Consider the following 16,302-nt stretch of genomic DNA (forward strand, 5'->3'; position numbering starts at 1 on the left):
CCCGATTTATGTGGAAATCAATCACCCCATTAATCAAAAAAAAAAAGGAGCAGGCAAGGTCTAAGTTTAAGAGAAAGGCTAACAGGCCCAGAGGTCCCACATTACTTCACTGGTAATTGAGTATTGATTACATTATAATGAGAGTAAGCAGTTTTGTGTGATCTTAAGTCAATTGTGCCACTTACTTGACAACAACAAAGCACTGAACAGCTAAGTGAAGCATACAGCATTTACTCACAGAGTTAAATCCTTGCAGGGTTCATATTATAGGCTGGGAGAGATAACCTTGTAAGGACAGCAACTAGGTTTGGATAAGTCTATTATCGCAACACTGGCATGTTTAATAATGCATGAGCTGTTTGTTAAGCCACCTGTTCCTACAGAAACAGAGAAGGTGAGGAAAGAAAGGGAGTCTGAAGGCACTTAGCCAAACTTTTCTTCATGATTTTTTAGATGTTTTAAGCTTTACTTTTGGTGGGTTCGGACAACATTTAAATAATGCAAACAAAATATGCTTTTAGTCCAGTGAATGTCACCTTTTAGTATGCCTGCTTTGCCTGGTGTTCCCTGTCTTCTCTTTAATGATTATCTTTACCTAGTATGTTATTTGTGTGGTATAACAAAGTCAATTAAAAGTTGGAGCATCAAAATTGATTTATTTTTTCCCAATTTATGAACCAGCCTGAGTGCAATCTCTGCTGCTGTTTATATTTTTCTTGTATTATTTTTTTTCAGAATTGAATAAGGTAGGCTACATAAAGTCAGATCTTTGTAGAGTAGAATGTCTTACATTTGCATCAAATTCAGTCATTGAAGTCACTTTCTTGTGTTCCAGACTGTTATTTTGTAATTTTCACTCATCATTTCCTAAATCAGGGGAAGAAATGTACATTTACTGTCCTGTTTTGAAGCTGTTTCATTTAATGAAAACTCCACCTGCCTTCCACAGCCTTGATTTCCCAAAACACTAAATTTATCAGACTGTGAATTTGACTGAAAAAACAGATCAAATGCACACATTAGGACTGATCTGCTCAATTTTGTCACATTCTCACATCGTATTTGTAATAAGCAGGCCTGATTAAAATGGACCTACGGGATGCACGACTGGGGCTTGTCAGAGGTCTGAAATGTGAAGCCGTCTTTGTAGCAGTGAAGTGTTGCGGTTTTTAGTGCTAGATGAGTTGTACTGTCTTAACCAATGAGGCCGTTTTAATTTCAAAGTCTGTCTGTACCCAGGGGATTAATTCACTCATTAATTTTTATTTGTGACCTGCTTGACTGGCTCAGACTGTCAGTTAAACCTGAGAACTGTTTATTACCATGTTTCTGTACCTGTAGCTCAACCGGTTATTAAATTTGAAGACTTGCTTCATTTCCATGTATTATGGAAATCACACATCTGAGGATATTTGTAGGAATAAAGCTTCCGATTTGAAAAGAGAAACATATATTAAATTAGATGACTAACAATGCTCTGTAAATTATTTGCAGATTGAAATGAACACAAACAGTTTTAACTGCTCACTTGTGTGTTTTTTGTTTTGTTCTGCCGCTGGTAGCTTTCCACACAATAGATGTTGTTTCAATCATCAGAAGCACAATGAAACTAATCATTCAGCAGTGTGTGCTCATTGTTCATGGATCAAAGGTTTGTGTGATCAGCAGTTGTCGTAGCATTTGTGAGAATTAGCCTCACATTAGTTAAAAACTCGGGACTGATTTCCTGCCACAGCAACAGAAATCAAGCTGAATTCCAGTTTGTATTCTACAGAAAATATATATTTTTTTTATTAGGAATTTCCAATCATGACCACCAGAAGCTGACAGAGAAGCTGAGTTCTAAGGATCGGACATAATGCCAGTGTCGGACAGGGATGAACAGCACATCTCCAGGCTGTAACACACATTCGAGATACGGAGCTTTGGCAAACTCGGGGAATCGCTCGGTGTCTGGATTCTCCACCTCCACCTGGAAGGGTGAAGTCACAAATTGGAAATACTGCATATATTTACAGGTTCAACATGTGCTATCTCTACGGACTGTCAATCCCACCTGACTGGTATTGTGAAGCAGCTGTGATTGATGAGGGTACAGCTTGTCTGTGTCCTCTGGGGAATATAGGCGAATATATTTGCTTCCCACCACCTAATGTATATATACAGGAAGGAGAGGGGGGAGAGAAATTCCATGAGGTAAACAGAATGCGATGGTGTGACAGATCTTTGACATTAACTAGATTCATAAAGCGGTGCTGTTAAAGTCACCTGGGCCAGGAAGTTCTGTTGAGGGTCTTGGTGAAGAGGAGACACTGTGCCTCCGGGCCCAAACCACGCATTCACAGTGATATCGTCTTCATCTCCTTCACCAAGGCAGCAATAATCGGGGAGGCAGATGTCTTCCTTTAGCTCCGGTATCTGAGGGATCAAACAATAATAACAGTAATAAGGCACTGATGACTAATTTCACTCACCGAATATTTGTTTCTCACTGTAACATTTGGCAACAAGTAAAACAGATTACTAATTATTTGTCTTCTTTTGCTCAGATTGAAAAATATATTAACAAAAATTGGAAGGACATGACATTAGGTAAAGAGATCATTCCCAAAAGATGAAGCCTACTTCTTGTAACGATCCCCTTTCTCTCATTTACTGTAGCCTCACCATAAGACTGACTTCTTTAGTTTTTAATTAACTATCACCTCTGAGCCTCACAGAGCCATTAGCATTGTAGTAAACTCTTAGTCTTGCTATTGTTACCATCTATTTAGTTATTAGATTGAGTTTAAATGCTGTTTAACCTTGTAGATAATGTATACTACCGTCCAAAGGTTTGGGGTCACCGAGACAAATTCATGTTTTCCATGAAAACTCACTTTCACTCATGTGCCAACATAATTGCACAAGAGTTTTTTAATCATCAATTAGCCTTTCAACACCATTAGCTAACACAATGTAGCATTAGAACACAGGAGTGATGGTTGCTGGAAATGTTCCTCTGTACCTCTATGTAGATATTCCATTAAAAATCTGCTGTTTCCAGCTAGAACAGTCATTTAGTCCATTAGCAATATCTAGACTGGATTCCTGATTAATTTTCTGTTATCTTCATTGAAAAAACTGCCTTTCTTTCAAAAACAAGGACATTTCTAAGGGACACCAAACATTTGAATGGTAGTGTACAGTTGAATTCTGTGCTGTTTGCAACTTTCCTCACAACTATCACTATAAGGACGCACAAATCTGACCTTTTCTCTGCCAGCACCAACTCTGATTCCTCAATTGTGCTGATCTACAAACTTGTAGATCATTCTGTTTAGAGTATGCACCCATACATACAGTATGTGCTTCAATGTGTGGTTAGAATTACATAATCATTCCTAAAAACATCATTTAAATCTACCCATGTTGATTACCTCAAGGAAAGCATATCATTTCTCTTTTTCAGTTACTAACATGACATTATTAAGTCCTCAATACTTAAAAATAAACAGCTGATTGTCAAAGATGATGATGCAGTGTGGAAAATCAGGATGAGTGTTGACCCCCTTGCTTGGCTCATTCTTATCTGTCAAACAGCCCAAAATAACCACCTTTTAGCCTGACTAGGTGCCCTTTTTGTAAAGTTCAATCCAGACAACGCATTGACTTCTATGGTAAAATTAGGGCTAAAAAGTCAATATCGTTCAAAGCAATGTGGTGCGAGGATGACAGATGGAACAAAAACAATCTCATTCTTCATTGTGCTGAAAACGTCCTCTGAATAATGAATTAGTAAACTGGGAAAATGATTATATTATAATTTTTTAATCATCCTGTAATTGCCAAAGCGAAATACAGAACCATACCTGATCAAAAAGCTGGTGCTGAGCCAGATAACCCAAAGCTTTCCCTTCATCCTGGGCGATGCGTTCAGCAGAGCAGATTCAAATCAAAATATGGTGTTAGAAATCATATGATGCGTTATCTTTCTGTGTAAGAAATGAAAGTTTAAGAGGAGGCACTTACTTTATTCAGAATGTATCTGTCAATGAATTCGTTGACCGTAAGCAGCGTTTGTGACCAATCCTCATCTGTATACCTGGACCCCACCTCAACAGGAACAGTCCGGCAACCAGCCACAGACCTCAGGTATTCTATGCTTTGCAGGAGGGAGACAATTACTCGTATAATTCGCAGCTTTCTAATACACATGGTGAGAGAAGGGCGGCTCGCCTGAAAAATCTGCATTGCAATTAAAAAGTCAACCTGGGGTGATGTCCCAGTTTCTCTTTTTCATTCTGGATTCGAGCAATGCTCAAAAATACATTATAAGTGCACTTCTGGATGTGAATCATATGCCAGGAATCATATGTCATATGTCAGAGTGAATAGTCAGCTGTCAGGAGTCAGCGGTGAGAGGGAGGACAGTGAAGGATATTCTTAAATTGAGAAGAAGTTATATCAGACTCCGGTGTCAGAATTAAGCGTCAGGAATTTAGCATCGAGTAAACCAACCTGAACTGAGTTTGCCAACACCTCCAAGCAAATTAAAGCTGAAACTTGGACTGTACATCATTGCACCTGGTATCAAACTGATGTAGAATTCATGTTGCATGGCAGTTTTTCTGTCCACTCAACTAGATACAATCACAAGTGTAAATCTGTTTGATTACAAGGCTGGATTAAATGCAAGTAGTGTTGCTGTGTTTAACCAAAACAGAACAACATACACTACTTTTCAAAAGTTTGGGGTCACCCAGACAATTTCACGTTTTCCATGAAATCTCACACTTTTATTCATGTGCTATAATTGTACAAGGTTTTTCTAATCATCAATTAGCCTTTCAACACCATTAGCTAACACAATGTAGCATTAGAACACAGGAGTGATGGTTGCTGGAAATGTTCCTCTGTACCTCTATGTAGATATTCCATTGAAAATCAGCCGTTTCCAGCTAGAATAGTCATTTACCACATTAACAATGTCTAGACTGTATTTATGATTCATTTAATGTTATCTTCAATGAAAAAAAAATGCTTTTCTTTCAAAAATAAGGACCCCAAACTTTTGAACGGTAGTATACATATCAGCCACAACATTATAACCACTGACAGCTAAAGTGAATAACACCGGTCATTACAATGCAATGTTCTGTTAGGAAACCTTGGGTCCTGGAATCTATGTGGACGTTACCCTCCATGGCAACTGCATTCCCAGACACGAGTGGCCTCCCTCAGAGGGACAATGCACCCCGCCACACTGCAAAAACTACTCAGAAACTGCTAAACAAACACGACAGGCATTGAACTGGCCTCCAAACTCCCCAGACCCCAATCCCATCAAACATCTAAAGGATGTGGCAGAACAAGCCCAATCTATCCCCACCCCACAACCTACAAGAGCCAAAGGATCCGCTGCCAACATTCTGGTCCCAGAAACCACTGAGGTGCGGTGTACGTTGCCCGACAGGTCAGAGCTGTTTTCTTTGCACAAAGGGGACCTACACAATACTAAGTTTCCTCCAGACATGCACTGTTTCCCATTAATCTGAGAGCAACTGATCATGTCGGCTTCATGTCTGAATGCGCACCCTGGTCACTTTTCTATAAGAGTCGCAACGATGCTCTTACTAGGTCGGATCGCATAATACTTCATTATTATCAACGTGTCGCAAGTCTGACCTGGACCCAGTCACAATAATGAAAAGGCACACACAAACAACAGTACTTCGAGCTGTGAGAAAGTGATTAAGGGAAGACATATTCCTCATTTCAGCACCAATATTTGTCAAAAAACATCACAGACAGAGAGACTCTCCTTTGAATTTCTTAAATACCTGCAGCATAAGAATCCACAAGCATTTCCAAAACAGGAAAACACATTAGTGCATGTAGAACAACAGCACTGGTAACTTGATCAACTACCTGTAATCAGAACTCATCACCCAACATGGAGACAGGATCAATCAGGATCAAACAGGAAGTAACACTATCCTTGGTCAAGTAGCATTTCGATTACCATCACACATTTGCAGAATTTACACTGTTTAGGAAATCATAAATAAACTAGGCTGTTATTTATACACTTTGCTAAGCTGCTATTAGCTTAGATTTAATCTTTGTTTGTTAGCGCATTATTATGCATTATACATCACTTGGTGTATTGTCTTATTGTGCGTGAAGGACAAATACGGCTTGCATACCACTGCTTCTGGCACTGTGGAAGCTTATATCTGATTGAAGCCATGAGAAAAAGGAAAAGAAAAGTGAGTTATGTCTGAATGACAGAATGTTGTTTCTTTAACGGATTGACAAAGCAGGAATGTTATGTATCCCATGTCTGAAAAGAGCTTTAGGCAGCTGGTGTTAATGCTATGGCTGACTGATGTACATGCTGATGCTAATACTGTGAGATACATTTTTGTACACAGACAATTCAATATTAGAAGTGTTTTTCGTATTTATTTTAGCATTTTGAGTGCTTTAATGAGCTTCGCGTACTAATAAATTGGTTCTAACAAGGACAACAACTGACACTGTGATGTCATCTGGACAAAAATATGCAAAACAATACCGATGAATGATACCAAGTCTAATGGCAAATGAGCAAGAATATAATCAGAAAGAAAAACAAACCTCCAGGGGTGTTTGTTGAAGGCAGGCCAGTGGTCAGTGATTCCTTCTAAAATCACTGGTTTGAGGGGGAGCAGATAGTTGGTGTTGAAGCTTTCCAGCGAAGGACACTTTATCCTGGGAACCGCCAACTCTTCTTTGATCACAGGAACATGTGGGCTTGCAATCTTTATTCTCTATAAATGACACCAAATGAAGAAAGATCTGTCAGTTCAACCTCCAGGGAAAAGCACTGAGAAACACAGTGTGATCATATTCTTCATAGCTGAAATGACTGGTTGATTAATCAGCTAGTCAGTCATCAAAAAGCAAAAAAACAACTATTAATCATTTAAGTCATTTGTCATTTGTTTGGGACTGTTGGTGGGGCAAGAATTGAGCAAAAACAAGTGAGTTGGGAAAAATAATTGAGGTAATTTATTTGCCTAATAATTGTAAACCCGTATTCCCCAGAGAAAGATTCACTTTTTCTTTGTTTAACATCCAGGGTGGATGTTTATTGACAATTTGGACTGACCGAGAGCATTACATTTGTTTGCCAATTAAATTAATTCTGAGGATAACAATTTGATGAATAATTATGCATGGATGCAAGTGTGCAAATACTCACAAATCCCCAACATGTTTCAATTGTTTTCTTTAAGCTTATATTTGTAAGGCAAAAGGAAAAACAAACATACGCACAAAAAGCAAACCAAGAACAGAAAATATCCCGCCTCTAAACCCTCTATCTCAATTTTGACTAAACAAAGTGATCTGACATTTGAAAATCTGTTGCACTTCATCTTCAGTGACATCTGTTGAAGTGCAGCAAGATGAAAGGCGAAAAAGGAAATACTTTTAGAAAGCTTCCCAGCTGCTGAAATCAGTCACCGTGTCTTTCAAACTTTCAATCACAGTGAATATGATGTAAAAGATCAGTTTGCAGGCTGTAGGACATAAAGAAACTCCCTCAAAAGTACTGACATCAAGTTTTGTGTATTAATAAATGATCCTTGATGTTAGCTAAAGCAACAGTAAAAAAAAGAATTACTGATGTTAAAAAACTAAATAATGCACACAGAATAAAAATAAAAAAATGATACAAAAAAGCACTGACCTTGGCCTCAGAATGTTCATTTTCATCTTCTTCTTTGGCAGATTTCCTTGTTTCCTGTTGCAGAATCTGAACAATAACCTGAAGTATATTATCCATGATGGCCGCCCCCATGAGTAGACCCATGTCACATGTCCTGACAGCCTGCAGGACCTCATCTTCTGATGGATTACCATGACACAAAGCAGCCACTTTGAACAGACATCCATAGGAGTAAACACGCCTCCACTCTTTATCCACCTGGCGCCATGTTCCTGTGTTGAGTCTCTCCCATGAAATATCCAAGATGATCTGAGCATTAAGCATATGGCTGGCACTTGTTGTGGCACTGTACAGCTGCCGCCTGCACCGTTTCAGCATTTCCAGCACACTTGACTCCACTCTGTCGGTGAACTGCAGTGGAAACTGCTCTTCATTGAAAGGCAGAATAGCAGAGATTTTTGACCACAGCGATGCCATTGATGAGAAGGTCTTTATTGTTTCTGTGTGATGAACAACAGAGGTGAGTCAGGGATCTTTTATTCACACTGAAGCCCTGATGAAGCACTTCTAATTTTAAATCAAATTTACATAAACACTGTTGAAATTTTCAGAAGCAAAAGGTTGTAATTTAATCACTCGCTCTGTGCATATCTGGTTATTTGCCATCAATGTAACAATCTGCTAGATCCGCCTGCCATCGTGACACACATACACAGGACACTTGTTTATTCCATTGCTGACAGCCTCTGTGCTGCAGTGAAACAGATGTATGCACCTAATTTCCACATTGGCAGCCGCAAAACACAGGTGAGGCCATCATGAGCCAGAACTGCAAGTGTGAAACATGCACAATGACGACACTTTGTCGCAGGGTTTCTGGTACCGTCAACTCTGCCTCCGTATGACTCAATCCATGTTTGGATGCTCAGTGTTGCTGGCTATGATGCCAAAACATGAGGTAGCCAACTTTGAGCGCCTGATTCATTTGCGTAGAGCAACACACAGCGTTGAAAACTCTGAGGGAGACTGAACTAAACAAAGCTGAATGGTTGCATTTAATACACCACATGCTCAGGGTATGCTATGACCCCCTGAGTGCACTCCAGCAGCACTCACAAAACAGATTCTTATATGACACACATGGGCTGAGGCATTTGTGTAACAACAACAAAGAAACACGCATCAACTCTGGTTATTTAGGATGCTTGGGGAATTACAGTACTGTCCAATTCCATTATGGAAGTGACTGAAAAAGGTGGGAAGATTATCTCACAGTGGGAGGAACCCAATAAATTTTTGTTTAAAACCTCAGAAATTAGGCTCTGGGAGTGGAATCTACTTCAGGGTTAGTTTTATCTTACAAATTCACAGAAAGCATGAAGTGATGCACAGAAGAACCTGCGGTCAGATCTGTTTTTGTAAGGACGGATTATTAATTAGAAGGCAAACTATATGTTACGACCCAAAAGAAACTTAGACATAAAAAGTACAGCTAAATAAAACATGACTGAAAAAGTTGAACACAAATTTATAACTTGATTCTGAGACCTATAAATACCAACATATTTTGTTTCTTCATTTTATAGCTTAACATTGTCTGGCAAAGCATCCTGAACTTCTCAGCTGTGGCTCTAATGTATGGAATACCCGAAACGACATAATAAACATAATAAATATGGGGGTTAGAAATTAAAAAAAACGTCGTTTGCAACCAGTTCAGGCTGGGAAAATATGCATATGTGCTATAAATGTAGTGTGAAAAGCTAAAAATATGTAAAATAACGTAACAAGCGATGACGCTTGTGAACACTGCTTGTTAACGATTCGTTTTTTTAAAATACTAAATATATAATAAATTATACGAAAGCGCTACCATCTAAAGCTGAATAAAACATCTAAAATGCCACATTTACCTGTTATTAGCACATTTTCACCGTTAATCCGATAATTTCTGTGAAAAGCTAACGAAGCTACAACTCCAAACACTACTCTTCTGCCGGTGCGTCAACAAAAACACACCGGGAGGGAACTCGAACATCGAAGAACATTGGTTCCACGTTGCGTTCAACAATTTGAAAACCGCATGTAAAGCCAAAAACGATGTTGATTAATTACATGAGCGTGTTGTCAGTACAATGTAAGGGATTCCAAGGGTACAGTGGTTTCATTTCTTTGTTTAATTATACAGCAGAAACTTTGGTTTTCATTCACTCTGAGCTCCAGCAGAGGGTAGTAACATCTGCACACTCTCTAACCTGTGAAATAACAGACCACAGAGCTCTGGCAACGATTTGAATGACATCTTGTGTAAGAAAAAGCAGCTCACAGAGGCACACTTCACACACACCTGTTTGTCATGCGTTGCCAGTTTCCTACTATGTGCACACCCTCCCACGTCCAACTCCCACACAGTTACATTTGCCCACAACCTCTCAGTCTTGTAGCTGCTCAAAAACCTGTTCCTCTCTCATCTCAGCTCTGCCTTTTCAGATTATCAACCGAGTGTGCTAAAGCTCAGTCAGTTAAAACGAAACAGTGCTCCGGCGACAGCTCGGCCTCATTTACACGCACATACTCAAATATTAAATACATTATAAATCTGTCTCAAAGGGAGAACAACAGGCTCCATTCACTATGTGGCATTGAGACAACAACACCTCTATCATAATAAGTGATGGCACAATTGTTACTCTCTATCGTTACTCTCTTTTCACTGCTCCTGCAGCTCAGAAAGTTTTATGCAAATACAGATATTCCTAGAAGGCTGACTGATATGTATCTGCTCATGTGAAGCTAAAACAATAATTGGGTTTGTCATTTTGATGTCATGCAGAGATATTTGAGTTTTTCATATTCAATTGCTTTTTGGGGGAGAGGTCGCCTGAGCAAACATGATAGGAGACCTTCGGCAGAGAAGTCTAGAATCTATAAACACACCGCACTATTATCAAATGTCAAACACTGTATAAAATTCAAATAATCTCCGTGCAAATGGCAGAGCTGTTCCTGTATATAAAGCAGATGGAAACAAGAGAGAGACAGCCTGCCTTTCCAGGAATCACAGGGGATTTTAAAATGTTTCAGGCATTTCTATTCATTCGCACTGTGTAAACAGCAGAATTCTCATGGCTCGATCTATTGTTCATTTATAGTACGGAGGTGAGAAATTACTGTGATGGCCAAAACAACAGTCTGTTCTTTTATGTTTTTAAGCATTTGCTGTTGCTTTTGGAATAAAGGGACTACAAGGAAGGGGAAAAAAAGATAATTGGCAAATTTAATGCAAAAGAATATAGGGAAGCAGCGTGTTTGGCAAGCTGCAAAAGAATCTGAACGGATACATCCTTGTGTGTAACATAAAAATAGATTAAGTAATTTAGTACAAAAAAAAGGAACCATTGAATAAGATAAGTCTCTGGATTTGCAATGTATGTTGTAAGATACCGAGACCAGCTGGTCAAACACAAGCACACATTATTGTATCAGACGGGGAGGGAGACAAACCTCACACCATGATGTGAATGCTGTGTTTCTCTGACTGTGTGAGGGGTGAGGGTGGTCCCAGCAGGGGAGGCTGATGTATTATTCAATCGTGTCTGAATCTGTGGTTGTAAGACAGTGTTGGGCTACACTGAAGGTCAGAGGCCCAGTGCTGCTGCTCGCTGTCAGCACTGACTTCATGTGCAAACCGTCCTTCCAAATCGTCATCGGCAGGGGTCAGCGACCTTTCCCCTTGTTTGCTTGGAAAAAGATTCTGCCCGTTCCTCCCAGGGTCTAGTTAGCTATTGTTATGCAGAAAGTATTTCAAGGTTTTATTTTAAAATATTGTGGGCCATATATTATTAATTGACTTAAAAGGATGTTTACTTGAGATTCAAACACAAGTTTTCTGCATTCAGTAAACCAGAAGAGATTATTCAGAAACTGAATGCACCACTAAGCAGTCCAGTTCATGAACCCAGTAAAACCACAAAAATTATGTTTTTTTACACTCTTTTTTCAGATTACACCAAAAAATAATGTGTAAATTAACATTTTAAAGGCTCTGCTGGTTGGTGGATTTCCATTTCTACTCTTTATGCTAAGAATCTATTGGATAAATCACACTAATAATAATCTTGGGGAACGTCTTAAAAGGCTTATCTGAACACAGGATCTGTTTGGTTGCTGTTCAGTTCATATCACATAATTTTTAGTGAAGATGGAGTCACCTTATTTGTTCAAGTCCTTCTCTGATAATTGATTTAACTACTAAATATCCAACACTGCATGCCAATCCTACATATTCAGAAGGTTTTTTCCCTTCCAACCACACACTGTAATTTCTTTCTTATACAGTCAGTGCTTATAACCTCAAAATTACTTAGATGTACATCTACGCCATTGTTTCCTCCAGATTGTATAAATCTAAAGTCTGCACAGTCTCTATTTAAAGCCCCTACTTTTCTCTTTATCTACCCCTCCTCTGTATGCTGCAGCTCCTGCACACCAGCTCACATACAATTCCAATCAAACACTGTAAAACTACTTGAAGTCACACAATGTCAAGATGCGACACTGGAGTAATTCACACAGTCTGAGTCAAAAACCAAATCCGTGTTTTTGAGAAAGTCATTAATATGGTGTAACTGCAAGGCAAGAATGCCCAGTCATGGCATCCACTGCTTATTTTGCTCATAATGTGTCCTCCAGCATACAAAACCCACAATGTTAACCTTGATTTTCACTGGAGGGGGTCTTTAGAAAGACTATACAACGTGATCAAAAGCTCCGGAACAGCTAATATATGGACCTTTTGGTGACAATATACTGTAATCTGCTGTTTCTGACATACACTACCAGTCAAAAGTGTGGACACACCTTCTCATTCAAAATAATACAATCTTCAGTATTAATCTACAATGGAGAAAATAGTACAAAGAAATAAAAAGCATTGAATGAGAAGGTGTGTCCAAACTTTTCACTGGTAGTATATAGAATTATCTTAGTTTATTTTAAAAATTCATCCAGTCTGACCTAGAAAATCTGCATTTTGTTCATTTATTTTTAAATTAACAACTTGTTATTTGTGTATAAAAAAACATTTAAATCCCTCTGAATCAGATTGTTTATATGTTAATACAACCAAAAGTTCTTTGTGCCCGATTTGTTCTTGATCAAATGTGAATTGACTCTGTTTCATAATAGTTCTCTCTAGTAGCTTTTTGTACTTTAATGTTACTTTGTAGTAAACAGTTTTAATTTCATGCCTCTGCAAAGAGTCTTTCCTGCTGCATTGTTTGGAACTTCAGCCCTGCCTGTGCAGTAAACAATTAATTGGGTTTGTATTATCATAATTCCCTTTGAACCTGGGCTTATCTCAGCAGTGCTACAGTGAAAAAGCCTCCACAGCAGCAGCTCGGGGTTTGCCAGCAGTCAAACAGGGCAGCAGGGCAGCATGGACCGTGACTGTCAGCAGCATATTCCCAGGGGCAAACGAGGGTAGAACCACCGGGACACCACAGGGGGGATGTAATCACCACCATTACGCTCCAGGTGCTGCTGAAATAAAAGAAGGAAACAAGCCTCCGGTGGTGTTGCCATGGATCAGAATCCAATTAAACACTGTTTAGCTTGACACAAACTGCCAGTCGTAGCCTGTTGACTCATGAAATTAATGTATTGTCGTGGCACAAAGAAACTGTTGCCACAGAAAGTGCAGCATGACCCAAGGCGGTACCCATTTGAACCGCTGCAGCTTCATTCTTGGGGTCATGTAAATTTCATTAGGCAATTGAAGTGTCAAAGAGACAACACAATATTGTACGGGTAATTCCATGATGGGTATTTTTTTGGGGGATGCTCAGTTTTGGAAGTCATCTGTTTGCTTGACCTTGCACACAAACACAAATCACATCGGTGCCTCTGAATTCTGTGTCCCATTTATCCCCCAGGCAATTAATGCATACATAAAAGCCAGCGGGGGTAAAGGGTTGCTACCTTCTTTGGAAATTCGGTAATGGATATTTGGAGATACCCCAGAGAGGTAACAAATGAGAGGTGTAAAGTTAAATGTCCTGTGAAATCATCAGGAGATGTGAAACAAGCTGCCTTTACAGCCTTGGGGAGGTTTCCACAGACAATTATCTCAGGCACACCCAGCCCTCGGCTCGCTGTGACTGCAGGTCAGTGTCGCAGGGCTGCTCGCTTGCAGATGTTGCAGCTAAGTCAGAGGCAGGGATGACGGAGCCGTCCCCTGGGTCAGAAGACATGGGCTGGCTGGCTTTGGCGTACCTCCACGGAGCGGTGTTAGTGGAGCGCTCCAAGCAGGTGCTCAGTTCCAGGCGGCTTAATGTGGGACGCTGGAGTGCAGGCAGTCCGTCAAAACCACTTTGGATCAAATGAATGCAACCAGGTGTACCCCTGCAGTCGGGGCTCAGGTGACACCTGCTACTTCCCTTTAATTAGGGCTCAAACAGCTGTTTCAGGATAGACAGAGAGGGGGAGGGTCTCCAGGTTAGTCTGCCGCCTCAGTCACCACTTGATACTGGTCACATTTGATTATCGGTGCAGGCTTTGGGTAACGCCGATGCACGGATCAATACCGAGCAGTGGGGACATATACAGTTTCACCCTTTTGTTGGGGATGAAAAATTAATAATGACATTGAATGTGTTTGCCTGCTTAAATAATCCCGTTTTCAGCTCTCCCTCAGTGCATTTTCCACAAGGAGTGTGGCACTTCTGGCCAAAAAGATTCACTTCTGACAAATATGACTCACTTGCTAAGCAAGGTGAAGATAAAAGTGGAGACAGTCTTCACCTCGTTATTCTAGTACTGTGAAAAATCTTCAGTGGGCTGCAAGCTCCAAGGGTAGTTTAGGTAGCTTTGATCTTTCTTGGATGCAGTAATAAGCATAGTGCAGATGAAGAGAGAGGGTTTCATCTTGAAATGTGATTTCCCTTTGGTTCTTTAACAAGACTAAAAAGAGGTGGGTGGTCAGCTCCAGGGCCTCTGTAGGAAATTCTTAGCTCCTCACAAGGTGCGAGTGAAGAGCTCATACATACAAGCGTAGCGTCTGAACAAAGTGATATTACTCCAAATGTCTTGGAGGCCCCTGCAGCTGGGGAGCCTTTGCTAAAACTGCCACCGCCGTGCAGTCTGTAAATCTAGAAGTGGCAAGATGTGTGTCATAAACCCACAGTATAAGAGGAGACAGAACATTTGCCTGCAGTCTCTACAGCGCATGTCTGATGAACTGCATATCTGAGCTGGAGGAAATAATGATTCTAAATGGATGATTTATCTACATCAATGTATTTTTTTTATTTTATAGCAGCAGTTCATGGTCATCCAAGGATTTAAATTGACTTCAGGAACAGAATTTTTCAAATCTATTCATTTGTTTATTCTCTTTTTTAATGGCACATTTCTGCTTCTCCTGCTTCGTTCTCTCCTCTAACACACAGAACCTTGAGTCTCCATCTCCGTCCTGCAGACGTTCAAAGGTCAGTTCAATATGAGAAGTTAATTTGCCAGCAGAGAGCAGCATTGTGGCGGCAAAGTGCTCCCCCATCACGGCTTAATAATTTAGTATGCAAAGAGCAAACAGAGATAGTTGCGTATGTCATGCTGTTCTTTGTTGACAGTTTTTGACTCCAAAGGCTTTTTACCAGGTCAGATTCAGGAATGATCCCCCCCCCAACATTACAGAGAGGCTGGAGAGTCGAGATTAAGACTTCAAAACTCAGCCAATGCACAGAAGAAAACATTAGCTATGTAAACTACAAACTTTTGGTTTCCACGCTTTTTGATATACAGAACTATGATTTTGTTCAGGTGAAGCCATGCTGGCCCCATTTTCAAAATAAAACTCCTCAATTATTTCTCACAATAACCCAAAAGTGTGCAAAACCATATTCACAACATCAAGAATATAGGTTTGTTGCAACACAAAGCAAAAAATCCCATCACAAAACAAACTCCACAAAAATTGCAACATGCAGTGGCTTATTCTTCTGTGTCATTCATTGTGTAGACCTTCATGTATGTTTTAGTGAAATAAAAAAGTGACAACATACTTTTTTCTTCTTTTTCTTCTTTTTAAAAAAACGTATTACAGGTACATAAAGGAGCTTTTAATGTTTTCTTTGCATTAGACAAGCTCACAAAGGTGACAAAGGACCAGAAAGAAATTGAAAATTGAGCTTGAACGTGGATAAAAAAAAACAAACCACAAACACAACGCATACGCCTGATTCAAGAATGCCTTTTGGTGGTTTGTGAACAAATAAAAGCTGTGGGTGTCTGACCTTGGCGTATCAGCCTCAAACTGGGTCAGCAGTCACCTCTACTTGCGGAGAGGGAGTCTATTCTTCATTTGTGCACAAGTTGAAACCTAATGCTTCGGGTGAATGCATCCACAGAGTTGTATGTCAGGAGATGGGAGGGTAAATGTTCGCACTTGTTTGCAGCAGAGGGAGGAAGATGGTTAATTTTCGTGGCACCTGTGACCTGCCACTGTTTCTGTCACAAACAACTGCCTCGGTAAATAAGGAGGAGGAGAGGAAGATGTGTCATGGCATATTCGGAGGCAGAGACTTGTGGGTTTTTTTTGTGTGTGTGTA

At 39.9% G+C, this 16,302-nt stretch overlaps 1 protein-coding gene across 1 annotated transcript; it reads right to left on the bottom strand.

Moving 5' to 3' along the window:
- Window positions 1-1,754: 1,754 nt before the first annotated feature.
- kdm8 (lysine (K)-specific demethylase 8) lies at window positions 1,755-9,711 on the bottom strand. The gene is made up of 8 exons (XM_023282541.3): window positions 9,610-9,711; window positions 7,718-8,196; window positions 6,622-6,794; window positions 4,012-4,144; window positions 3,852-3,902; window positions 2,269-2,418; window positions 2,057-2,149; window positions 1,755-1,972 (listed from the first exon to the last, which is right to left on the bottom strand). Exons 2-8 carry the CDS (start codon window positions 8,171-8,173, stop codon window positions 1,808-1,810), a joined length of 1,221 nt encoding a protein of 406 aa, XP_023138309.2. The 5' UTR covers window positions 8,174-8,196; window positions 9,610-9,711; the 3' UTR covers window positions 1,755-1,807.
- Between the last annotated feature and the right edge of the window lie 6,591 nt (window positions 9,712-16,302).

The sequence above is a fragment of the Amphiprion ocellaris genome, chromosome 19 (genome assembly GCF_022539595.1).
Source record: "Amphiprion ocellaris isolate individual 3 ecotype Okinawa chromosome 19, ASM2253959v1, whole genome shotgun sequence".
Lineage (NCBI taxonomy): Eukaryota > Metazoa > Chordata > Actinopteri > Pomacentridae > Amphiprion > Amphiprion ocellaris.